Raw genomic sequence first — 27606 nt, 5'->3', positions numbered from 1 at the left:
TAAGTAGTTCTAGTTAAAAAATCATGCTATAGTGTCTTTAAAGAAGGTAAAATGTCTTACCTCTTCCCACTGATGTATGTATCTTATTAACCTTGACAGTCGTAATAAGCGCAAGAGACTGAGAATTTTTGTAAACCTCACGATGCGAAGGGCCCTGGCTGTCTTGTAAACCTCTGAATCCATTCCTTTTTCTACAATGAGAAAAATATAATCCACTGGGATGGATGAGATGAAGTCCACCACAAACCAGCTTTTTAAATAATTCATCTTGATCACTTTGGGGTCCAGGATGATTTCGGAACTGTCTTCATTGACGGTCCCAGTCCTAAAGTTCATGATCAGGTCCAAGAGGAAAACTGTATCTGATGCCACATTGAAAATAATCCACGGTGTTGTTGTCTGTTCTGTAAAGAATGTGATTCCAACGGGGATGATGACCAGGTTTCCAACCATCATTATAAGCATTATTAAATCCCAATAAAACCTATAAGAAATTTAAAAAATGAGATTTTAATATGCAGACAATAACCAGACCATTCTTCCCCCCACCACAAAAAATATGTATTTTTTGATTTATGGTTTAAATAAATGAGTAAAAGAACCAAATGTTGGTTTTATAAATAAGGCAACTAATTCCTTCAATGCAGACAAATGTAAATCTAAGTAAAACTAACATATTCCTAAAGCAAGGTATTGTTATTACAGAATTCTATAAATTCTTTGATATCAAGTGTTATAGAAATAAGTTCAAAACACCCATAACCCCTTTTATCTACTAAAGAATTAAAAAAACACCTTCCCCTAGAGCTTGCATGGAAATCAGGGAGAAATGGAAGACCAGAATATCTACCTTAAAAAACAAAAAAAGAAAAAAAAAAACCTGCTTTGGAAAGGCCCTTTACAAGTGCTTTGAAGTACTTTATATCAAGTTTCCAATCAGATTAAAATAAACAGTAAGAAAAGCGGTACAGCAGAAACACTGGTGTTGCAAATTTACACCCAGATTAGGTCAGACATGGCGTCTGGGAGCCCATAGCTTCACAGAACTCCAAATAGTTATGTTGTGCCCTTGTTCAGCTTGAAATAGGCAGGCTAACTTTCTTCTGAATCTAAACATAACTCAAGAGACTCTACTCTAGATGTGAAACTAGAATTCATGATTACTCACTGCCTTTTGAAACCTTCTTATCTACCCTTCTATTAAAACTGGAAGAAAACCAGGGATTTTCAGGTTCCTCCAGGTTAATATATCGTAACTAAATTCTTCAGAGATGATTGCAGTATTCTCATTTGAATTATTTCAAAGTCTACTGACACTATAAATAGACTATTTATACTTGTGACAGTATCTACTTATAATATTGACAAAACACATTTGCTAAAACAAGGCTATAATAGTGAAAAGTCTGGAAACATGAGTTACTTTAGGCTGGTCACATGTGCCCTCTTTTGAAAGTCGTGTTGCATAAATGACAAACTTTTATGACAGAAACTTCTGTTAACCAAGCTATTTTTATTTAACATGGATTGTCCCACTTAGATTACTTGGGCGACCTTTTGGTAAGGCATACATTTGCGTAAACCTATCAGAGTTACTATCATCTCTAACTAGGAATGGTTCCTGGGATGGAAGTACTAGTGTAACAAAGAACTATAAAAGGCACCCTCTCCCCTTGTCTCGGCCCCTCCCCAGGATTAGGTAAAAGGTAAATGTTTGTCATTTTGAAGGTTTCACCGGTCGTCAGACAAGTACATAAATACCCACGCCAATCAGATATCACGCACTGGCAATCTCAATGCAAGCTTTGTTTTCTTCTTCTCTCAGTGGAAACAAGCAAAATGGGCCACTTTATACACGAAGGACAGAGGACAGATGTAGACCAGATGCGATATTGTAACAGCTATTCCACGAAGAAGTGGCATCATGAACTCCACAGTGAAATCATGTGTGCCCTGAGCATCTGCTCTTCGGTGCATACTCTTTACCAGTCTCTTCTCTGGGCACCTCTCCCTGCCCACCCACCCCCGAAGGCTGCTGGTCCCCTGTGCCTTGTGCAGCGCCCTTGAATTCCTACTCTACACAGGCTCTCTGGGCAACACCACACACTCATCCATGTCTTCTCTGAACAATCTGGAACCGATGACTCTGGAAGCTGTACCTCCAGTTCATTCCTGCTTTAAGCTTCTCAGCCTCACAACCAGCAGCCCATTAAGCCCGCCCCTCGCACACCTCACACTCCCAGTATACAGTGTGCCCCGGCTCCAACTCACTACCTCGCTTCCCTCATGTCCTCCTTCTCAGACGTCCCCTCTGTCAGGGAGAAGAAAAGAACAACTCTACACCAGAGGTGCAAGCCAGAAACCGTGGGGCCATCCTGAATCTACCTCCTGGCCCTAACTCTACGCGGTCTCCTATTCAATCAGTCTCCAAGCCTGTTGGGTCCTCGTACCTAAGTTCAAGGTGGACTCATCCATTTGCCCTCATGATTCCCACTGCAGCTGTCTTCCGCCAGAAATCTGGACGCGAGTCACTTACCTTCTCGACTACTAAAATTTCTCATCCGGAAAATGAAGATTCTTATAGAACCAAATGTGTAGAGTGTTACAAATTATATTAAATAATGTAAACAAATCACAGATCCTAGCATCTAACAAACTGTGGACACAAAGTCGGTGGCTTAGTATTTTTCCTTGTCTTCCTATAAGAAATCCATTTTCATGGGGAGCAACCAGGAGCCCATTGAAAAACACTCAAATTTATAGACGTCTTCTGTCATTAAGATGGAAGCTATTTTTTTAGGAATAATCATATTCTATACATCTTAGTGAATAGAAATTAAAGGACAACATGCCATCCAATCTTCATTATTGCAATAAGGCTTATCACCCCGTAGCTTTTTATCACTGGTATTTAATACAATCTAAAGTCATTAGACATATTTATATCAATATGAAGCTCCATTAGTCCTCATCACTTCCTTTTAAAGCATCATTTACCCTATTTTATAGACATAAGCACAGGTCTGGTTATAACCTTTGAATAACACAACAGTTTAGTTAACATAGATCCATTCTCCGCTAGTCAAGAAAAATATAGTTATCACCCACTCCAGAAGTGTGATGTAACGTCTGTTTTTTAAACAATGCATATGTCCCTGAACACTGGCCTCATGGGATTCCCTTGCCTGCCTGTCCACTCCGTCTCTTCTTGACTCTTAGCTCTGAAAATTTCCCTTTGGACACTCATGTGCTCCCTCTTCCTTATCTCCCAATTTCTATGTTTTACACATTTTATTACAGAACTGTCGTTCCTATCGATTCCCTCTTCCCATTCCCACTGCTATCTCTCTAGTCAGAGCAGAGCTATGTGTCTCTTGCTTAGGATATTTCAAGAGTCTCCCATGTATGGTATCTGATCAGTGCTACTCACCAGTCCCAGAGCAACCGAACACATCACTTACCGGGTCAAAAACCATCTGTCCCTCTCTCAATTTAATAAAAGCAAGTTCTCCCGGGTTTCAAGGAACTCCTTAGTAGGGCCTCCCAGTCCCTCCCCAGCCTCTGCTTTAACACCTCATCACAAGCACCTCATATGGCAAGGAAGAGAGTACTTGCCACACACCCTTGGGTACATGCACAGGAGACAGTTACTTCCCTTCTCTGTGCTTTTTCCTATTAGCATTGCCTGTCCTTCAGGTCACATTCTGCCGAAGAGTTTCTTGGTTTATTATTTTTTTACAACCCCCAGAGCAACATATATTTTTCAGTATGCTTCTTGTTTTATTATTTCTTTTGTTACTAATTATTTGTCTTAGTTTCCTCCATTACCACTAGATTGAAGTTCACTGAAATTCCAAATGGTATCTGGTCTTCTGTTTAACTTCTGCAGTAATGTAGAGAGTATCTAGAATAACCAATGCTAAAAAGATAAATTAACTGAATTTTTAATGGGCAGATATATTTCAGTGGGGATATTTAAAGAAATCCTTTGTAATAAGGCAAAGAGTCATTAATGCAGCAAAAAATTTCTTAACTGATCTTTTATATAACACTGAATTTTTACTCATTGAGGGTTTTTATGACATAGAACACATTACAATAAATTAAATTTAAAAACCAGATTAAGAATATGTTCTTAGGTTACACAGCCTGGAAACAAAAAAGCTTTGGATTTGACACTTGGTTTGGTATGTTGTGAAATCCCTCTCCTTTTCATCCTGCTCTAGAGAGACCGTATTTATTTGTAAGAGATCTTGATTAGATTCTGAAGGCAGACTAGCATTCCAATTCTAGTTCTGCTAGCTGGATGGTTTTGGTCAAGGCATTTATCTGCCATGAACTTCATGAGTCTTCGTCTACTTCCTCCACTGGAGGACCGCAGGCTATGCTGTATGCAGAGTGTAGCAAACAGAACCCATTAGAACGTTTTTTTCTCTGTACAACCAGCGATGCAGAGGGCACTGACCGGAAAAGGGGAGGGTCCCAACAAGGAGAGCTGCGTAATACGCTACGTAATCATTTTTACCTTCTACTGACAGTGGATAGACAAAATAAAATAATGTTCCAGTTATAGTTAATATACCACTAATAACTATGATTTACATTACTAACCAAATAATTTTTATAGACAGGTTATTTTTATGTTAAGAATCCATTTTCCCCTCTAAGATTTTAGAAGGGACGAGGCTGCATTGTAAAGTTTAGTCTGTGATATTGAACTGTGAATAATTCAAAATTCTTCCCACTCACTGGCATCACCCTAAGGCTTATGGTAAATGAAGACACCCCCCTTCCCTAACACGGACTTCCCACTGTCCCTCGGGCTCCCTTTCCTCTTATCACACCTGCTCCAGGTGAAATAACCTGACCTTGGACATTTCTAACTCAGAGCCTTGAAGAGATTTAAACAACTGCTACATTTTGCTACTGGAGGTGCTTGTCTTTAAGTTTTTCTCTCTAAATATTGAATGAAATGTTCCATTCTCCTCTCTCTCTGATGAAATAAGTAGCTGTCATTAAGAAGACTGGAGGAAAGGACTTCTGGTTAAACCTCCGAAATGTACCAGATTTGTATGTGGCTGTTCTTTTACCTGTGGCTGAAGTCCAATGACAAGACAGACCTGTCCTATTACTCATACTAAGGCTCACTCTGAAAAGTAACATTTTCAATATCAACCATAAATTGGATACATGCTCATAAATCAACTTATTTATCAACATAAATAAACAAATAAATGTCTATCTGTATTTGCTTTTTATAAAACACATAGCTCTTGATATTAAGTTTCAAATTTTACTTAACATTGATTCAATTTTCAGAAGTCCAGTTAATATCCCAGTTATGAAGCACGTAGCTCTTGAGACGTAACATAAAGTGCCTTGTTTTAAGCGCCACGTCCTCTTCTTAGTACCATCATTGACAATTCATCCCCCCAAGTCTCAGCAGCCAACACCTGAACTTGGGTCTGCCGGGTTCTCAGACGTCCTTCCTCTTATCCCCCACCGCTTACAGAATCCTCGCACTGCAGTTGACATATGCCTTTCCAGAACAGTTTTGTTGGTCAGGCCTATGATTTGGCCTAATGCCTTGATGTCTCTCAAGGATGAATTCATCGTCAAGGACGGGTGGGGAGTGACGATATCAGAAAACACAAACGATTCAAACACAGGCAATTGGAAGCAAAAATATGCCAGCTTTCATAATAGGGGAAAAGCTTGTTAACATTTCCATTATAGGAAAGTTCAGTCTAACTTAGGGATAAAACAAAGTTCAACCATAATTGCAGACATTGCGATGATTTCCAGTGAACATAACAATTTCCCGAATGAGAACAGGAGACGGGTGAGCGGTATATTATGTTAGAGCTAATCTTATTCATAGAAGGAGCTAATGGGACAGAAAAGTAGTCCACGGGAGGGTCGTGAGTTCTGTACCGAGCCCCCGCCCCTGAACTGGAAGATTTTCATAGTGTGCTCATCTCCCGACGGCCACGAGGAACAGCTTTATATGGGATTCTGCACCCGTTGGCTGTGTTTTACAGCTCTGCTCATTTCTCCTACTAGAAAGTCGCCCAAATCTTTGGTTTCTACGATTCTGTATTTCCAAGATTCTTCTCCCGCTTATAGACTAGCAGAAATTGATAGTCCTCAACCCTTACCTGCCTCCCCTTTGTCCTGCATAAAAGCAGGCATTCTGTCACCGTCTAGCCAGCCTTTTCACCCCTCTGTTCACTTGCCTTTGGCCTCATCAGCCCCCACAGACTGAACTAATATGTTAATGTAAATGGTTCTCAAACCTGTCACTGGCTTAACCTTCTCCAATCTGTCACTGGTTTAGCCTCTGAGACATAGGTATGCACTTCTGACTACATCCTGTATATCGAGGGGCCTCTGAACGTCCCGGTGGAACAGCCGTTTCAATAGGCTAACATCCAAACCAGTGAACCTTACTGCCTCAAAATAATTCTTCTGACATGTATTTTTTTAATGATAGCATATCTGCTTTTATTTTTAATCTTTCAGCCAGCCACTAGGCATAAAACTTGAAAATTATTCCTGACTGCTCTGTGCGTCCAGCTCTGGCACTTGACCAGTCTTACATTCCTTCTCATACAATGGCTCTCACGGTCAGCTTTTCATATTCGTTCCACTGTCATCATTCTCTCTGAAGTTCTTATCGTATCACATTCTGCTTACTGATTTTCCTGGTTCTACCTGCCCTGGCAAATCTCTTCCTTCTTATACCCACCAGACGTAGCCCTACTGCCTGCCGAATGAAACGTAGGCGTTCACGGTCCCCTGCAGTGTACGCAATTTGTTACCTGGGAGCTTATCGTTCTGCACATACGTGGTCCTCGGCTACATCTTTTTCAGGTGCCTCCTTGGTGCCATAGCCTAACAAATACCTGCGATCTCCTTCTCCTAAAACTCAAAGTCAACCTTTACACTTCCTATGACTTCTCTGGTCAAGCTCAATGCCCATCCACAGCTTGTAGAAGTTTACCTCCTCCCTGCTCCAAACTCCAATCTCAATTTCTCTGTGTGACTTCAAGCATTTGTAGACACTCACTAGTGAACAATGACTACTTTACCACCATTTCGTGCAATAATAATTTGGTAAATAAGGACCACTTAATAAACAATGTCCATGAATAATGCTTAGGTGGTTCTTCCTAGCCAAACTAGATGCCAGTCTTCTTTATACTTAAATTGCCTAGAAATACTATAAATACAGCCAATTTCCCAATGATCAAATTTCAAATTAATCGCATTTCTGTTAATAATGGTGTATTACAATATTATAAGATCTTAATTAAAATCTATATGAGCATTTGTTCTTTTGGATTGTGTTGAAATTAGATAGATACAAGTCTTTATTTCTCTTTGCTGGTGGAATTATGTTGCATACTTTTAAACTATTCTAATTTTCGTGCTTTAGACAACAGAAGGATGTCATTCAAGGGTATTTTCACTATGTCATTCAAATTTACTTCAAATGAGGGCCACAACTTTCATTCCACTGAATCAAAACATGTTTGCCCCTAACTGTCATGCAAGAACTCAATTTATGTAAGTCTACAGCTTTCATCAAAAGATGCAGAATGGAGCAGGACTCCCTGAGGATTACGTAGGTCTATGCTGCAGGATTCTATCTTTGTGATGACATATAGATTTTTCATAAAAATAAAAGTCCTTAATTTATAAAAGGCAAGTAGAAAATGTATAAAATAGCTCCTAGTGTTTAAATTTAGACTCAAAAATTAGGTTTGGAAAAAGTTCAATCCAAAACTACTCCTTGGCTTCCCAGGGTTGTCATCTGATTTACCACTGAGTGACTTCCAAAAATGTAATTCACTCGTTGTGACTCTCAGAACTTTATTCCTTAAAGGAAAGCAAAAATCTGGTCAGCATTCCTGTCAACCAAAAGGTGTTTCAGCACCATTCACTCTAGCAAAAATATCCAACCAGTTGATGTCCATGTTTCAAATGGTTCCCAAAGACAGACGAAAAGAAACGTGCCATTAGGTGATGTCACTGATAGTCTCATGACATAGACATCGAAGGCACCTTTATCTTGAGGCTCAATTAAATAACTGTCAGTGGCTACGGGTTTTCTATTTGCTGCTAAACTTTCATCGAACCGCAGAGTTTTAGAAAAGGAAAATGACTGAATTCTTCCCTGTCTAAATACATAGCACATGTCAGGCTGACCCAAGTTTGGAGATTTTAATTTCCGAATAATTCCTCCCCCATTGCTCCCAGCGCCTTCCCACCACACTGCTTGTTTTCATCCTCAGTTTATCCTTCTGGTCGCCGATCAGGAAGGTCGCTTACCCCTCGTTTCTTGGTACCATGCAGATCTCAACAAGCCCACGTCTTCTTTGCTCGTGCCCAACCTGCCAAAGCTACATGGGTCTTTTGTATTACTGCTCTAGTTCTTGGGTGTCATGGAAGATCCAGAATCAAGATTCAAGCACATTATTGTGCCCTGAAGTCTGAAAAATATGTACACTTTATGGGAATTTTGGAATGTGTTAATTATCTTGATTTCTCTATATAACTTTCCTCACTAAATATTGAAAAGGATGGTAGCCTCAGGGCAATAAAGCATAAGTAACATTTATTAGATAACAGGCACTTTGTAAACACTGTCTCATTTAACACTCTGGGGGGAACCGCTCCTTGTGGTTTCGGGGATTGTAACTCCGGCCGTGAGCCTGACTTACCCCCCCAGCTTGTCTTTAAGTCTCAACAAAAGGCTTCATGGGAGACAAAACCGAAAGCCACTCAGAGGGTTCGCATAGGAATTGGATTTAAAGATGCTTATTATGCTTTAGAATTTGCTCTGCTTTTCTTATCTCTTAGTTAAGTATAAACAATATCTAGCAAGGAATGTATGAAACCTTGCACCTAATGCCAGTGTGGCATCAAGATGTTTAATAGGCCCTGACCCAGACTGGTCACTGTGCCCTCTGTACTGGTACATGTGATCTGTTATTGTCAACTGTAATCCAGGTGCCTAAAAGCTATTGATGATTCATGAATTTTGACCTTGGATCTCCCAGCATACCCTCCTCAATAAAAAGCATAAGGGACAGAGGTCTTGCACTTTCTCCACTGGACAGAACAGCCACATCCCTTACCCACCAGACAAAATACAGTGTCCTGGGTAAGTTGGTTCCGCCGTGGTCATGAAACCTCTATTGGACAGAGGAGTTTCCAACCAAGCCTAGGGCGTTGGAGGCAACTCTGTCATCTGGAGCCCGGATGTGGGGCCTCAATACCCAAGATAATCAAAGAGGTAGGCAGCACCGACTAAATTTAACAAAAGGAAACTGAAACCCACGCAGCTGAGGACCTTTCTTAAGTTCCTGCAGGCAGGAAATAACCCCTGACTCACCTAGTGATCTTTTCACCCTAGTCCTTGCCTGAGTAAACGATTCAAGGATTGACAGTAGCATTAAAGAAAGAAACTTTACCACACATAGTAGGGCAGCATGACCACACTTTCACCAGTCACGGCCAATCACCATTGAAATGAAAGTAAAAGTGTGTTCACAACAGAAAGTCCAACCCCTGCAGAGGAGTCAACAATTCTGCTGCAGCTAGGACTCAGAGGCTGGTCTTCGGTTTCTGTACCTTTCAATGCGGAAGACACTGAGAGTCTACCTTCCTTCCCAGAGAATCAACGTGACAGCCCACCAGTCCCAATGTCCATGGAACACTATACATCTTCTGAATCAAGGACCAATGCAATTGCCCATTTCAAAGAGGATTTCTGAATCCTCTCTGCCTTGGCTGTAAACATATCTCACTAGTGTGTAAACAAAAATAAATTTAGATGCTCGAAAGGCAAAAAAAAATTTAAAAAAGCAGAAAGTCTGAGCAAAATTTAGTAACACATATTTTCTCAAAATAGTTACATTACAATCATGCCAACAAATGCGTACTGGCTATGTTCTACATATCGGGAATTATTCTATGCACTCTGAGAAATGCAAACATAAATTATATACCAATTCTGTCCTCACGAAGTTGCACCTTAATAAGCAAGTGGTTACTTGTACTAAAAATAGACAAGGAGAGAATTTAAGACGTGGGCATAAATAGTAAACTATAGGTACTCTGAGTGTCCAAAAGAGAAACAATTAGTCATAAAAGTACTATTATCAAAGAAATCCAAAGACGATTTGCTGTGAGTTCCTAAGCTTGCACCCCATTCACAACGCAGACATTAATTTATCAACAAGTTGACGCTGCTCCCTGGGATCCTCATTCTGCACACAAAGCAGCAGACACAGCCCCGTCCTCGAGAAAACGAGCTCTGGGAAGACAAAGAATCCAATAATGTTTTAAGTTCTATATCAGATTAATGAAAGCGCCATCCTAGGACACACAAAGAAGAGGGATGACATCTTCCTTGGGGGAGGACAGGAGAGCGGGGCAGGGCTTCCCAGCATCGGTGAGTCGGTCCTTCACATACACACTGCAATACCTTGTTTGGGCGCACACAGCACCACGACACACGTGTTCACGGGGCAGTAAGTCAATGAGAGACTCTAGGCTGCCACTGGCAATAACCAGAGAAACACACGCACGGCAGAGTGACAAAGGGACGAAACGCCATGAGAAGTTCAAAGGTCTGTTGTATTTCCTTTTCTAGTTAATACTTCCGCTGTTAGAATATTAAACAAATCCATTGCTACATCAAGCGTTTTCCCTGCATACATTTTAAAACATTGTTTTCTCAATTAAAATGAAGGATCATGGTTGGGGACAGCTTGGAATGTGATCAAATAAAATCTCAGTTTTAAAAAATGCCACGCTCTACTTAGACTTATAAATTTTATACAGTACTATATTATATTCTTCAAAATGGTTTTAAAATCATCAATATCTACTGTTTAACATAGATTCTTGAAGTTAAAGATCATTCATTTTGATGGATTTTAGGTTGTACAAGGATAAATAGGAATACCGTTTCCATGCAGTTTATGTTTTCTTCCTAAACCAATCGCACTTAAAAAGGTTACCTCAGACCCGAATCGCACGGAGGCTTCGCCCACTGGCAGCTGTACACGATCTGAGGGGTAGAATGGGTGACGTGTCAAGGAAGAAAATGCTTTTCGCAGAGCATATGGCCCTAGGTCTGCGACACGTGTCGAGGGCGTGTGGGCAAAGGAACATCTGCTGTGGAACGCTTGAGAATCGGGGACCACGTTTCTTCAGTTGTCTGGGCCAGTGCAGTGACAACGGTCAGCCACCTACGAATGAACCGAAGGAATCCCCACTGCAATTCCCTTCTGCCCCCCACCAAGAACTCATATGTGTGTTGTGGGAAGATGTAGCGTCTTTCATCCCTCCCTTATTTATCCTGTTGCATTTATACACTTTTTTTTTTTTTTTTGCTTCAACAGAAAATATATCCACAATAGCCTACTGCTCAGCAGGTAACTGAATCCCATTAACAGGTGGAAGTTAAATGCATATAAGGTTTTTTATATAGCTCGGTGACTTACAGGAAGTTTTTAAACTGATTAAAAATGTGCTTCGTTCTCTAAGAGTTTTTATGATTTGCACACTTCAGTTCACTTCTAAAAGATACGGCTTCCACCTTCAGAAAAGTGACAGGTTGACTGTTTGGTTTCTTTAACAGCTAAAAAAGCAAATTACAAAACTGAAAACGTGTGAAGAAAGAAAATCTCAGGCTTTTCTTGGTACCAGAGAGATAATTGGGGGGAAAATGTAAGGACTCAGAATCTGATCTATATGTCAAATACAGCAATTCTTGAAATAATTACTTTGTTGTGTTTTGAGATTACTAACTCGATGGACAAAAACAATAAATAAATAGTCACGATTTCAAAATGCATGTGGTGTGATAGAATAACCTAAAAGACTAAAAGAGAAATATCAACCATTAGAATGTTTATGAGAGTGAAATCATGCCAAAACTGCTGGTAATTTAAAATTGATGTAAATGTTCTGATTTCCATTCCTACCCAATCCCGATCTCTCTGACCTCTTTTGGCACTAATCTTCAGCCTGATCACAGAGCTTCAGACAGGCTAATCCAACTGTATCTCCTATGCACACCCTCTCCTCAATTTTTTCTGCACAATTGCTCCTGAGAGTTCTTGGAATATATTTCACCCCATTCTCCCCTTCTTTACCTGTTCCATCTTCAAGTGGACAAGTTAACTCCTCTAGCACATGGCCCAGGGTCTCTAATCCACAGTCAGTCCTCTTTCTCCTCAGAACTTTTGGGGCACATGGACCTCTGAATGTATTAAGCCTAACCCAGATGCAAACAGTGTCATCTCCAAAATACCTTTTCTTGGGTGGGACTGGGGAAGGGTGCAAAAAGGCAAGGTGGGAGAGGGATTTAGGAAGATTTCAGTTAAACTATTTCATTAGCTGGCACTCAGCTTTTGCTTAGAGATTCCATTTTTGGTCAATAAAAAGTGTCAACATGTCCTAAAGACCATCGCACTGCCTAAAAGAGCGCAGGACACATTTGGGTGGGCATAACTCTCACAAGCCATCCTTCGGTATTTGATAAAGGATGATGGCCATGCCTTGTCCTGCTGCTGCATTTAAAGAAAACCTGCAACAGCGCTTATGCACGGGGTGAGCCCAAGAGAAGCGCCCGTAGACTGGATGGGGGAATGAGCTCCAGAGGGGGCCAGGTAACCAGTTACACTCCTTCCGTGCCTTGGCTTTGCCTTTATGCACACACACACACACACACAGACACACACACACACTCACACACACACGCACACACACACACACACTCTCACACACACACAAATGTTTTATTTTAAATGCACATGGACAACTTTTTCCAGATCTATTTTTCTAACTACAATGTATGTGCCACAGTCAGGGACCACACCTATCTCTGCCTCCTATTATACCCCCTTGTCAGACACAGCGCCTGCAACTAAACTCCCTAAATGTCCACTGTATCATTAAAGAAATAAAGGCATGGTATTATCATCTTCGTTTGTAAGAATCTGTCACATGAATCTCTGTTCGGAACATCTAAATACCATGTAAATGTGGTCAGGCTGAAAGATGTCAAGAAAAGGATAGGGAAAAAGATCATTAAAGACATGTAAATCCTAACGTGTAGGGAAAGACTTGACATGCTGAATACAAAAACTTGTCCAGATCAAAACACTGAAGAGATGGAAACAGATCCCACGCATCCTTAGAAGTAAACAAGGACTGAGTTCACCCATCACAGTGAGGAGGTGGAGGAGGTGCCGCAGAGCCCACACGGGCTGGCCCCACAAACCCTCGTGGCTTCCAAGAACTGAGCCTCAAGGCTGCAGTGAGAACACGTAGAGCAAGATTTTTCAAATGTCATGGGTCCCTGGGGTTACCTAGTGCTTTGTCTTGATATTGGCCCAAGGACCGTTTGGCCTGCAAGTGCCCAGAGACCCCCACTGCTCCCAGTGGGTAGGAAGTGTGAGTGTCACATCGCTTGCTGTGCAACTGACATCCAATGAAGGCTGCTTCTTTTGTATCCATTTGTCTTGTACTTTCCTCCTTTGAATACAAATGATATGTCATCAAACCCCTTCATATTGAAAACTATTGTGTTCTCAAAACCCCTGCAGAAAAAACAATAAGTTGAGACATTTTATCTAGGAATATGGTATCAACTATACTGTGGGCTCTGGGAAACTATTAGCAGAGACTGACGCTGTTAATAAATGTGTAACACATTAAATTGTAAAACACGCACAGAAAGAAAATCATACCGAAGATCAATATGGAAAGTTCTGCAAGTTCTCAACCCAAACATTCTAAGATACTCTGATGTATAACTTGATGAAATTCTAGAAATCAATACAACTAATACTAGTAAGATGAATCAACTCTACAGCCCTGCTTTGTGACCTTTCAGCTTGGTGGTCCAACTGTTATGATGCTCAAGGAGTTCATCAGACAATAGTTATACAATGATTTTAGATCCATAAAGTATTTTCACAATAATCATTCTCATTATCTTTTCTCAACGGCTCAGTGAGACATACAAAATACTTTATTAGTTCTATGTCTACAAATGAGAAACCTGAATGAAACAATGGTATGTGACATAGTCAAATTACCATATTTTTTCTTACTATAAGACACACCTGACCATAAGATGCACCTAGGTTTAGAGGAGAAAAACAAGAAAAATAATTCTGAACCAAATGGTGTACTAAAACATGTAACAAAATATAACAGAATAATATTTCAACCATGTAAAGTGAACAGCAGTCAACAGCGGTATTAAGAACCATCATCACTGTCATTAACAGATGAGGAGAGACTTGAAGGTTCAAGTACTCTTCTAGTTTTCTGGGAACTCCAAGAACTCATCATCGCTAGTGTCAGAATCTATGAATCTCAGTTGCTCATAATCTCTGATATCACTTTCTTTGCTATCTTCCTGCTGACCAGATGCCCTGAGATTCAGCAGAAAAGTGGGGCATTTAAGCGTCCCCAGGGGTTTCTCATGGACCCACCGCTTCCTCTTCTAACAGCTGTCGCCACCGCTGACAGGTCAGGTGATACACATCACGGTCTGTGACACGACATTTGCTCCATGAGATGCACAGACATCACACACACACACTTTGGGGGGGAAAAGTGCATCATATGGAGTGAAAAATACAGTACTTGGCCAGTCAGTGGTACCTGAGACTTGAGGCCAGGTTTTCTCGTAAGTAACCCATGATTCTTTCTATTCTAATGCCGTACATAATATTTATTTTGATTTGTACTTACTTGTATTTTTATACACATACACAAATATATATATGCCATAGCCATAGCATAATTTTCCTCATATGCAGAGGAATGGCATGATTGAAAATAATTAGTATTAATTAACAAAATATAGTCACAGATGCAAAATTATATATTTTTCTCTGGCTCCACTTCAAAAATCTACTAGAGAAAATACATAAATATACTAGATGGTGGATCCATAATTTGGACTAGATAATAATCCATTTACTAAATTCCAACCATTATGGATATGAACACACAATGAAGCATTCTATTGAATAACAGGAGTCTTATTGAATAAAGTTAATGTTGGCATTTTCTTCAATATTTTCCAACTTAATTGCTCTTCCTTTTAAATTAACTTTATAGAAAAATAATAGTTATGAATTTAAGCCAAAACACTGGTCTGCTGTTACCATGTTTTGTCATATTAATCTTTGTTATTGACCATATTTATTGGTGTTAGGGAAAAAATAAGAATAAGCAGGACACAGTGGAAAGGAGACTAGATTAGATGCAGATGCTGAGCTTCTGGTGTTGGTATTAACCAGGCTTCACATCCAGGAGAGGAGGACCCCCCTCACTCAGGGTCTCCACCTTTTCCTCGCAGGTGAACCACAAAAGGAGCCAACAATCTTCTCAAATCTAAGAATTTTATTTTGTAGAATTTGTGTATCAGAACAAGAAACTGAGAGAATGAAACAATTTTAAAGAAACTGAATGTGAAAACTAACTTGGGGAAGGCAGAGAAGAAGACACAGTGAAGAGCCCTGTGAAGGAAACCAGGTAAGATGTACGACTTCCTGGTTTTCAGGAGAAGGAAGGTGAAGGAGTCGAATACAGCTCCCACGTCTTATGCCAGAGAAACTAGAAACTGATCATGTGACTGTTTTGGGAATAGATGTGGGAAGATTACAAATTCAACTTGGGAGATAATGAGTTTAATATGTTCCACTTTCCCGCGACAGAAGGCACTCAGAACCGTAATATTCTGAAATGCAGAAGTGATGCCAGAGCCTGGGAAAACTGCAGGAGGAGTCAGTGTAGAGATGTGGAAACTGAAACCTGGGGAAACCTAAGTCCTCGGAGGAAAAATCGCGGAGAGGAAGGGGGAGCAGACCTAAGTGGTGTTCAGGGGCCAAGTCCACTCTCGGGCAACAGGAGCAGAAACCAGGAAACGAGGCTGAGACGTGACCTCTGAGAGAAGACAGGGGCTTGGCACGGTGAGAGTGTAAGGTTTCTAAAATGAAAATTGATTATTTCATAAGATTCACTTTACAAAGAAATACATATCCGCGTGAGTCTGTCATTAGGCTAGATTTCAGCATTCCCAGCCGAAGAGGGACTGGTCGTCTGTCATTCAATTACATTCATCAGTGTGAAATGCTGCTGGAATAATGCACTTAAATATAGTATTGGTAGTGGCATCACTTTCACTTCAAGTCAACAAAATTTTATGTCAATTCAATAAAATTTTTGAACTTCTATACTTGGCAAGATATCATGGCTAGTGCACATATGGAAGAAATTGACGAAAATACAAGGTACAACATGATCAATGTGGATGACAATTAATAGAACATGAACAAAGCACTTTGGACATTCAGGAAAGGGAAACGGGTCAGTTCAGGAGGCTGCAGGAAGCAGCAGGTCCAGGGACTCTGACAGAGGAAGATGATGGTGAGGCTGCAGAGAGCACTTCAGATGGGGAGAGAACGGATTTGGAAAGGCCCAGAGGGAGCAGATACAAAGACTGTAACTTCAGCACCTCGTTTATTCCTGGCAGAGAGCAGATGCCCTAAATATATTTGCTGTAAATGATTAAATAAATGAATTGGCACCCAGGCTTTGGAAAGAGCACACGATTCATTTAGAATGTAGATTGCATCAAGGTGAATAGAGATAGCTTTGATTATCGATGATGTTATTGCTTTCTGCCCAACCCCAAGAGGGAGCTAGAATCACTGTCTTCACCGAAAACTTCAGCTCAGACTACAGAAACTTGACTTTAAAAATTAACTGAATTACTAAAAATTATAGATGAGAAAATTTCACATGAAAATATAATTTCTCACATGTGATATTACAGACACTTCAATGGCTATTGTATCAACCAAATATTAATAATATGCTCATTGATTATCTAATTTTTCCAAACTCAAGTGTCATTTTCACATCAAATGTGCACAAAGACTACATTCCCCTTCATGTGCGTGGCTTAGTTCTTTACCCGACAAGAGGGTCAGAAGCAGTGATGCTAGTTTAGGAACCAGATGGACAGAAGTAAAGTGAGTGATAAAATCAGTGGGAGGGACTGGATAATTTACCTTACTAGCTGTCTAATTTTGTTAGACCAGCCAATAATTACCACCATCTCCATGACGAACTTGTGAAAAGTCCTTTGAAGGCATAAAATGGAACACAACATACCTAGAGGGTAGAGAGAAAGGGTTGATGGAGCCAGACCTGGGACACATGGGATGTGAACAGACAAAATGAACGAGGCAAAAGAATAAAAAACGGCCATGTGTGAGTGAGTATGGAAGTATGTGAGTGGCTGGGAAGAAATCACCCCTCACAGAGAGAAAGAGGTAATTCCGGAGAGAAGGTGGAAATAGAGTAGAATAGGCGCAATGGAATGCCATTACAAAGAAATTTAAAAGTCGTCAAAAAATATATATTGGAGTCAATACGGACTATAACAGGAAGGCTTGGAAATTCTTCAATAACTGAGTGACGTAATAAAATATGCCTTTTTCTTTCTGGAAAATTGCTGTGAAAGCAATGTCAACCACACATGAAAACCGAGAGTGAGCTCAGTCAGGAAGGCAGGAGAGCACGCAGTGATGAGGACAGTCTGATGGATGGGGACGGTAGAGGTAAAGGAGAAAAAGGGGGGGGGGTCTTCTTTGTGATAATACCTAATGCAGAAATGGAAGGAAGTGGGGGAAGGGGAGAGGATTCTCGATGTTTCAAACTGAGAATTTAGAATAAGGATTTTTTTTTTTAACAAATGATTTCTATTTTTTTAGAGAGAGAGGAAGGGAGGGAGAAAGAGAGGGAGAGAAACTTTGATGTGTGGTTGCCTCTCAATCGCCCCCAACTGGGAACCTGGCCCGCAACCCCGGCATGTGCCCTGACTGGGAATCGAAACAGCGACCCTTTGGTTCACAGGCTGGGGCTCAATCCACTGAGCCGCACCAGCCACAGCAAGAATAAAGGTGTTAAAGCTGACACCAGCTACAGAAGTGAGTAAATAGGAAGGCCTGAGTTTATGGTAAGATTTGAGTCACTCTTGGAAGACTGTGCTATGTTCACTTTGAGGTCACTGGAAGGACACCAGGGTGAAAATGTCCTGTTTCAATTGGAAAAAGAAAAATGGGTCTAAAGAGTAGGAAGACTGGGAGGCAGGAGTGGAGCTGTGGGTTTAGGAAGCATGTGAGCCAAGATGATGAGTAGCGAGGACAGGGAAGTAAGGAATAAAGGTGAACGAAAGGAAGTTCAAGGTTAGAGAGGCACAGGCACAAGTAGGAAGTGGGCACAAGAAACGATGCTCGAGATTTGAGAAATATAATGATAGGAAATACGTTTGGGGAGCAAAGAGAGGTCACCATGACAAGCAATAGGAGCACAATAGTATAAAGAAGGAAATGCAAGTGATTTATTTTCTTATTGGTGTAGAGAACTTGGTGGTGTCCCATGTCCCTCTGTGATGAGGGTGAGGAGAGGTGTATGTTTGTTTCCTAGTTTTCAAGACTAGGAGAAATCTAATCACGTTTTAAAGCTTACTGTATGGAAACTATTAATAAAAATTAATGTGAAGAGGTTTTCTAGAAACATGAAAACCATGATAGTACATGAGGGATAAAATGGGACATTAAACCAAAGTGGAGAAGCTTGCTTTTGAGTCACGGATGTGATATATTCAGTTGACACAAACTGAAGGAAAAGCAGGGAAGACAAATTTCAGAATACAAAGGTGAGAACAACAATAAACAAACAAACAATCTTCAGTCTACAAATTACGCTTATTGGAGGGATTTTTTTTTCCTGGAAATAAATTTCAATTAAAACATTCTAACTGCAACACATTCCATATATTTTTGAGTTAAATAATGGAAAGTAGGAAGAATTTTAATTCCTACTTCAAGCTCTGAGATTCTTTAAAATAGCTTCTCAAAGAAGCGTATAAGCACAGGAGTGCATTTTATTTAAGGGACGTAAGCTTTAGTCCTCAAGGTGGAGGCTGCTAACAGGAAAACATTTTCCATCAGATTACGATAGAACTGTGGACCATGCGTTTTAGTAGGATAAGTTTGTTAACTCATCAGGCCCCTACACTATGGGAATCCAAGCAAGTCTCCATTTACTATGCCGTAACTTACAAACATCAATCTCTCTAAAGTTTTATCTAAATCAAACATAAATTCCATTCCCTCAGGATTTATTTACTGGGGAAAACATCTCTTTTTCAGAAAATGATTAATCCTCACTTTAATGCATGCTTTCCTAAGGGATATGAGCAACACATGCATTCAGACAATTCTACAATGCAATAAATTACAATATATTTATTCATAATAAGATCTCCTCCAAAATCAATATTTATTGAATAAATGCTAAGTAAACAGCATATGACAAAATGGATTAAAACAAATATCCCGCATCTCAATTACCTTACAACAGTAGCTTACATATACAGGGTGATGCAAAAGGAGGTTTACAGTTGGGAGTATGCAAAACACAGTTAATTCTTGCATTATTATTTCTTAAATGTTGTATTAATTTCCATATGAACAACTGTATACCAACTTTTCCCCCACTCGGTATATTATCAACCCAGTTTGGAACAAAAGAACTGAATTGTATCAATAATTAAAAACTGGGTAAGGACTTAAGTCAAAATGTCTGACTACAGTAAGTAGATTTATTTTGCTTGAAAGTACCTGCTTCTGGTCTATTTGTTTAGAAAAGAAGGTTGCCATGTTTAAAAATCCAGAAATATAAATGATGTCATAAAATTTAAAAACATTGTATGCTACAGACACAATTATTTAACTAGAGAGGCCTGTAGCTTTTGCTATAATCTCTGAGTCTCTGGTTGCTAAAAGATTGTTCTGATTATCTTTTAAAAAATAAGCTTTAGTTCAGAATAATATTAAATTGATAGAAAACTACAAAGATAGTATAGAACTCTCTTTATGCCAGGCCCAGTTTCAGCTATTTGTACATCTTACGTTAGTCCTAAGTAAAGAATCAATGTTGATACATTATTATTATCATCGGGAGTCCATACTTTATTCAAATGTCCCAATTTTTTTTACCTAATGTCCTTTTCCTGTTCCAGGATCCTATGCAGGATACCCCATTATTGTTCAGTGGTCATGTCTCGGTCCCCTTTGGCTGTGACAGTTTCTCAGGCTGTTCTTGGTTTTGATGGCTTTGGCATTTTGCAGGAGTATGGGTCAGGTATTTTATAAAATATCCCTCCAAATTTAGATATGCCTGATGTGTTTTCTTATGATTACACTAGGGTTATGGGTTTTGCTGAGGAAGGCCACAGAGACAGAGGTCACATCATGTCAAGTGTTTATAACCAGCAACGTGAGTTCCCACTGGAATCTTGATCACCTCGCTGTGGTAGCAGTGGCCAGGTTTCTCCACTGTAAAGTCGGTCCTATTTTTACTCTTTCTTAGAAAGAGATCGCCGCTGACAACCCGCAATTAACGAACGGGGAGTTACAACGCTCTTCCTTGAACACTGAGTAGCTTCAATGATTTGAAATTCTTTGACAGGGAGATGTGTCTCTTCTCCATTTATCTATTGACTCATTTATTTACATTGGTATGGACTCATGGATACTTTTTTATACTTTGGGTTATAATTCTATACTAGTTTATTGAGTTGTACACTTTGCTCCATCCTGGGTCATTTGGAGCTCCTCGGGTTATCTTTCCAAATTCCACCCAAGCCTCCCTAGTCATTAGTGGCTTTTTCAAATAACACCATTCATGGCTCATATCAGCATCACAAGTTGGGGGTTAGAGGTGACAGGGAACTGTGTTTGTCTTCAAATAAAGTTTTCTATGGCTACAAGAAACTGATAAAACACTCTAAAATAGACCCCGAGGCAACTGTCACAGACATGACCTTCTGCTCTCTCTCCAACAAGACACCGCAGAATCAGTCTAGTACGAGCTTTTATTTCATTACTCACAATTCAAATATGAACTCATGTATTACCCCAAATTATTTTCCATCATTTATTTTCACATTTTAAGTGAGTTTTCTTTTAATGTTTAAGGCAAATAAAGCTTCTTCTTTGATGAAACAACAAATTAAGACATTTAAATAACAAATGAAAACTTTTAGGTATAGTACTAAGCCTTCCATGAGAGGGTTATGATTTCAATATTCACATTAATTTGCTAATTTTCATTGACTTTTAGTCTATACATATACACAAATTTGCCTAAAATTAAGCTGCTTGTTATAAATTATGTAAATAAGCTCTTTGGGATAAATACCAAAAAAATTAAAAATATCTCCATCCAGAATTTAATCATTTAAAACTGCTTTATGAGAACATAGAGGTCTGTATTTCCTAAGTGCCACAGAACTCTCTAAGGAGGCAATTATTAAAGCCACTCAGTAAGACATCAATGAATGAGAAGAGGAAAACACAGATTCTACAAACAATACACTTCATTGAATATCTTCAAGCAACATGATTTATGATATTTGTTCATGGTTTAATGTAGGCTTACATTACAAACTCCAACAGAGTTTCATCAGGATGAAATAGAGAGTATTTTGTGACTCATACGGGGACTAATAGCAATGCATTTTTATTAGATATCATTTAACTTTGTGTCCTCGTCTACCTCCTAGAACTCATTTAACATTATTTAAGTGTATTTTAGTCATTACATATAAATCAGGAAATGATATTAAAAACATACAGTTTTTACTATGAAAACTGAATATTCTCTTAATATATTTTAGGGTCTAGTTAAAAATAATTGTTGGATTTAAAGTAAGTACAAAGTGAACGCTTCTCTGTAAGAGAAGCATGGATATAAAAGCACTGAGTATATGTTGTGTGTAGAAGGCACACAACTTCAGAATTCCCAAACAATTACTGCTAATTAGAAAACATAAATACGTGGTAATATAATCTCCTAGAAAATATAATCAGATGACTTTCTGGAACCAGCACTCTCATTACTACTCTGAAACGTATAATACATATCTTGGGAGAGACATACTGCCACATACTTCCAGGTGATTTGCGGCACCGCCCTGTCATTGAGTGCGACACCAGCTTTGCTCCTGATTGAGCTACGGCAGGAAACCAACATTTGTCCCTTAAGGTACCCTAGGCCAGCCGCATCCCATCTCTCACTCCAGCTGCTAGTCATATTATGTCTCTTACCCATTCATTCAAACCTCTTTGGCTACCCCTTTTCCTAACACACAGTGTCACGGCGGGTCACCCAGGACTCATTCTCTAGCCCGCCAAATCACATTGATCCTTCATTCCAACACGTCCACCAGCCACACTCCCGTGTGGATCTACTGTACAATATGAAGTCTCTACACACAGAGATGCTGAACTGCTGGAGAAAAACCACTCACCCATACCAACCTCAGCCCCATTTGTTATACTCAGTTGTACCTTTTGACCTTTCCCTGGATCATGCCCAAGGATTCAATCAGCTTTACCTTCAGCAAGAGCCATGGAAGCCTAGTGGGAAGAAAGGGTCATCTCTGCACAGCTCCCATTACCTGCCTGCATCCGAGTGATCTGCCCACTTTCTTTTGTAAGCAGTTTCTCGTCTACATTAGATACAGAAACTGAAGTATACACTTAAGGCTGAACACCATTAATAATGGTTGACCCCAGACGCTTTCCGGTTTTAACGGGAAGAAGCTCAAGAGTGGGAAGAAAAAATGCTGCAGCTGAAAGCTGGCGAGCCGACCCAGATCACTCAGCCGTCGCCACTTGGCCTACACTCAACCCCGCTGATCATTAACTGGATCAAGACCAACAGGGAGCTCTCCTCTGCAGCTGTGTGTCATGATTTACAAACTATGGTTACACGTGTGTGCACATGCGAGTATTTTAACATGGCTGGACGCTCTACACCCAAGCCATTCTCAGATTTCTTTCTTGCGATATCACTTTACGTCAAATTTAATATATACCTTATCAATTAATTTTCCAGTACAGTCTGCTTTGTCATCATTAGTATTAGATTCCTATGAAATCTATAGGAACACAACCAGGTTTTTAATACGCACTTATCATTACAGAAAGAGAAATACATATATAAGTTGCTCTAGAAAAATACACAGACACACACAAGCAAATATACACAAAGACACACACATGAGCAGATACAACAGAGAGACACACAAGCAGATATACATGTATTTATATCTGTATATATTTTATATGTATATCTGCTTTTATGTGTGTCTGTGTATCTTCTTCATGTAATAAGTGTATATTAAAAATCAGTCTTTTTTCTGAATATTTCGTAGTCTAATACTAATAATGACAAAACATTATACACATATAGTTTTATTTCTTAACCAGATAATGTCATATTAAATAAAATAAACTAAAACTATAATTGCACTATTAAAATATTTTTGATTTGTATTTCTTTATAAGGAAGTCAAAAGAACATTTTTACCATGTCTGGAGTAGGATATGTTTGAGCGCATCTTGGAACAAGACATTCAGGCCACTCAGCCAAAAGGTAAAGGAAGGAACAAAAAAAAAGGAGGTAGAAGACAGAAGTGCTCTGAAAGAGATTTGAAGAAAAATCAAGAAAAGAACAGAATGACTAAAGTAATCAGAAAATGCATGTGGTATCAAGATAATAGAATATGAATTATAAATAAATTCCAAGAGAATGAAAAGTAAAGGAATGGTCACGTCTGTGTTGAAAGATTTGTGGGAAATCTGGGCCTTGAATGGGAATATGTTCAAACACAGCCATGCCAGAGGAAAATTGTGCAAAGGTTAATGACACATTATGGAAGAATTAAACATGCAGGATGATACTTACGAGGTACTTAACTATGATCTAGCTATCATCTATCTATCTATTATCAGACTATCTACCTCCTCTCTCCAACTAACACTTGAGGAAACTTATTCAGAACGTTACCAGCAATTGCTTCTTTGCCAGGTTTTTAGTTCTATCCTCATCTGCACTTGAAACTACTGGTTTACTTAGCTAATTGCTATTTATCTTTGACTTCTAAATTCAGTTGTCATATTTTCACAGAGGCTTTTCTTAATCCCCTGGATTAAACCCCCAGCTCTCTCCTTCTTCCATATACTAACCTTCCTTTGTTAACAATCATCATCCCTCATTACTCATTTAATGAATGCCTTTCACACAAGATGGTAAGCTCAGAATAAGCGGAAGGGATGTCTGCCTTCTTCGGTCGTCTCTCCTGGATCTAGCTTAGTGGCTGGCACATCCTAGGTGATTATTGAATCAATATGAACTGAACTGCATAGCTAAAACATTTCTTAAATCTCTAGTTTAACTCTATAACCCAGTACTGTATCTCTGCCTAACCCCAAAGATTAGAGAACTAAAGTTGTGCATTTCGCTTTTTATTTTGGTTTTGTCCTTAGACATATAAAATAGCTGGAAAACATGCAAAAATAGAGACCTACAAAGATCACTGTATGTATGTTGACAAAGAAATAAGATATAGTTGAAAGACAGATGTGGAGTCGCTCTAGAACTCAATGGATGAGTCATAATAGAAAAATAAGAAAGGAAGAGGACTTGATCCATGGTAGTGGTGACGCACAGAAGGAGTCAGATGTAGGACCTACGTGTGTATAGGAGGTGGAATAAGTGAGCCATGGTGAATGAGTCTGGGCTGTGTGTATCTGTATGAACATGGCCATGAGCACACCTGTGCACCAAAGGCTGAGTTCCAGAGAAGATCAAGTAGGAGCCTAGGATAATAATGGGATTTAGGGTTAAGTGTTATTGTTAATCATTCGGTCCTCAAGGAAACATAAGCTGGAGAGCAGATGTGGCCTTCAGGTCAAAGGTGACATAATAAGTGAAAGGGACCGTTTGGATATGTGGTCTGATGCAAAGGCGCTTGGCCTGGGCTGGAACAGGTCAGACAGTCATTAGCCTGTAGGCTGTTCAGGGCATGGCGATGGATGACATTTACCAAGGAGAACACGTACTGTGAGGGGAGAAGAGGCCCGGAAGCCAGACCTTGAGGGCCAAGAAAATGAAACCCAGGGTGAAAGGATCAGAGCCTGACAGGGACTTTCAGAAGTAGGAGGCAGAGACGTAGGAAGACAATCAGGGGAGAAGGGCCAGAAAACTCAAGAAGCGTCAAGTGCCAATAAGCGTTCATGTTAAATAAGGTCTGGAAAGTACCAGATTTAGAAACAAATGTGTTAAGTGACATTTACAAGATTTCTTGTTTGGTTGGTTGATTGGTGTTTTTTTTTTTTTTCAGAATATCACTCAAATGAAAAACCAGGTAATGTTGGATTTGGAAGTAATGATAAGCAAGAGAGAGGGGTTGAACATAAGTTCCTCTTTTAAAAAGCCTGTAAAGATAAAAGGTAAACTATGAAAGTAGAAAAACTAACGGAGAGTCAAGGGCGTGTGTCATTTTGTGTTTAGTGTTTTGAGCATGTTTCTTACAGAGAAAGGAATTAAATTTACATAAGATAGAACAAATGATGAAATGCATTTTAAGTTACCCATTACTACAGGAAATTTTGATAACATCACTCATCTTATTTTCCCAAGAATTTAAAATTAACTTTATTTTTAAGCATACAAAGTTCAGCAGGATTTCTCCTAATTCTCCAGTACCTCTTTTTTTTTCCTTTCTAATTCTGTTTGGGATTTCGTGTCCTTGGGTTATTTCTTCAGCTCCAGAGACGCCATAAGTAATGGCGAGTCCTGACATAACTCCTTCTGGATAGACTGATGCCATTAGGTGAGGGAGCGAGCTCAGAGGTACAACAGAGCTACGATTCACAGAGAATCTCTCAGACACCTGCCACATAGTCCCTCCCGTACCGTTTCTCACCTCCCTTAGCTACCTTTTGTTCAGTAGCTTCAAATTCTAATAATAACCCTCCAAAAATTTCCGAAGCAATTATAATCCCTTACCATATAACGGACTCCAATTTAGAAGCTATGGATACACAGCATTCATGTGGCAGCAGACTGGAACCAAATGGTGAACATTGACCTCTCTGTGTCATAACTATGTCTCCCATGAGTAACATCTGTAGCAAAAGTCTAGTGGCTTCCTTTTACTTCTGTCACCTCCCAGTGCCTGCATTATAGGCACAGCTGTCTGCTGCTCATTTGGGAAAGGGAGCACTACCAATCCGAAGAATACAGGAAAACAATAAGAAATTAAAATTATTTTTAGAAAACAGAATTGCTTCCACTAGTTCTTATATTTCCTGGAGTATGAAACTTAAGTAAAAATCAAAAGAAATCTTTATAGTTTTATTTCCATTTTATTTGCTTTCCTGGCTAAGAACATCTCAATTCTAAAAATTTACTCTTAACTCTTTACCGTCAAATATTTAGCTTTTTTTAGAAAAAGCAAAGAAGCCTTTGGAATAATTAGGTTTTGCCACATTGGACGCCATCCAACATGATGAACTAGAAATAAGAAAGAAAGCCCTCAGAAAAGCGCAGCCACTATTCGGTTAGCGGGGTACCATTTCCCACTCAAGACTATCAGCTAAATAACTGAGATTCTTACAGAGAGGAAAGGGATATCTAAATTCTAACAGTATATTTTTTATAACATCCAGAAAAAGACTGAGTCACTGAATCAAAATATGACTGAATTCCTCTGTGACAGTGGAGAGTGGTTAAGATCCTGGGCTCTAAGCCAGATCCCCGGGTTCAAATCCCAGCTTTTCCACTTAGAAGCTGTCTAACTACTTAGCCTTTCCATAATCTGGTTTTCTAAGCTGTCACATGACACAAATAGCACCTGTTGTAAGCTTGCTGTAAAAACTCGAGATCATGTAAAGACACTGAGAACGGACGGTGTCCAGCACATAGAACTTAGCAGGTAATATCACATCTGACCGTCTTTTGTAGAGTAAACCGCTGACTATTGTTTTTATCATATGTAGCCAGTTACGACATTTTAATAGTAATCCTTACCCCACCACATTAATGTGAAAATAACTGTGACAGATAATGTCTAAAATTCTGATCTATCGTAGACAGTTAAGTCAGCACAGCAGCACGCTTTTCAAAGAAAACAATGGATAGTATTTCTAGGCGCACAGATTGTGATGTTTGTAAACTTCATCTCAGATAAAGTAGAACCACTTTGTGTCTGGTTGTTGATTATGAAAATCATTTGAGACCGTGGGGGTGTTCAGCTTAAATACTTAATGAGAGAAATTTTAAAATGTAGAATTTGTGTGTGTGTTTAAGTCACAGTTACCAAAGTTATGTTCCAGGAAGAAACCCGATTTTCAAATGTCACGAGCTTCAGAACACTACCTTCTATGGCTGTGTTTCCCAGTCATTAAATATTTACAGCCATGTGCTGGATTTCAGACCGTCTCTTGCTGTTTGCAGGCAGTGAGCTCTCACATAATTAGGGCTGGGTACCCTGCACTTTTAAAATTAAACCAAGCCTCTGGGAAGGCATCCTGGAAATAGATGGTTAAAGGACACCCAGGCAATTAACAAGCATGAGAAAGTTAAAAAGTGAAGACAGAAAAGTAGGTTAAGAGCTTACTCTCCTTCCAACATGAT

The 27606-nt window shown here is 39.5% G+C and overlaps 1 protein-coding gene across 1 annotated transcript in view; it reads right to left on the bottom strand.

Annotated features, from left to right (window-relative positions):
* HCN1 (hyperpolarization activated cyclic nucleotide gated potassium channel 1) overlaps positions 1-27606 on the bottom strand; it is a 296203-nt gene that overhangs the window by 253592 nt on the left and 15005 nt on the right. Inside the window, exon 2 of the mRNA XM_090276130.1 lies at positions 61-484. Coding sequence (XP_090132256.1) covers positions 61-484 — 424 coding nt within the window. The remainder of the gene's footprint in view (positions 1-60; positions 485-27606) is intronic.

This window comes from Furipterus horrens, unplaced genomic scaffold (assembly GCF_987537825.1).
Source record: "Furipterus horrens unplaced genomic scaffold, mFurHor1.1.pri manual_scaffold_5, whole genome shotgun sequence".
NCBI lineage: Eukaryota > Metazoa > Chordata > Mammalia > Chiroptera > Furipteridae > Furipterus > Furipterus horrens.
The sequence above is the reverse complement of the archived record's forward strand: the minus strand, read 5'-3'. Positions and strand labels throughout refer to the sequence as shown.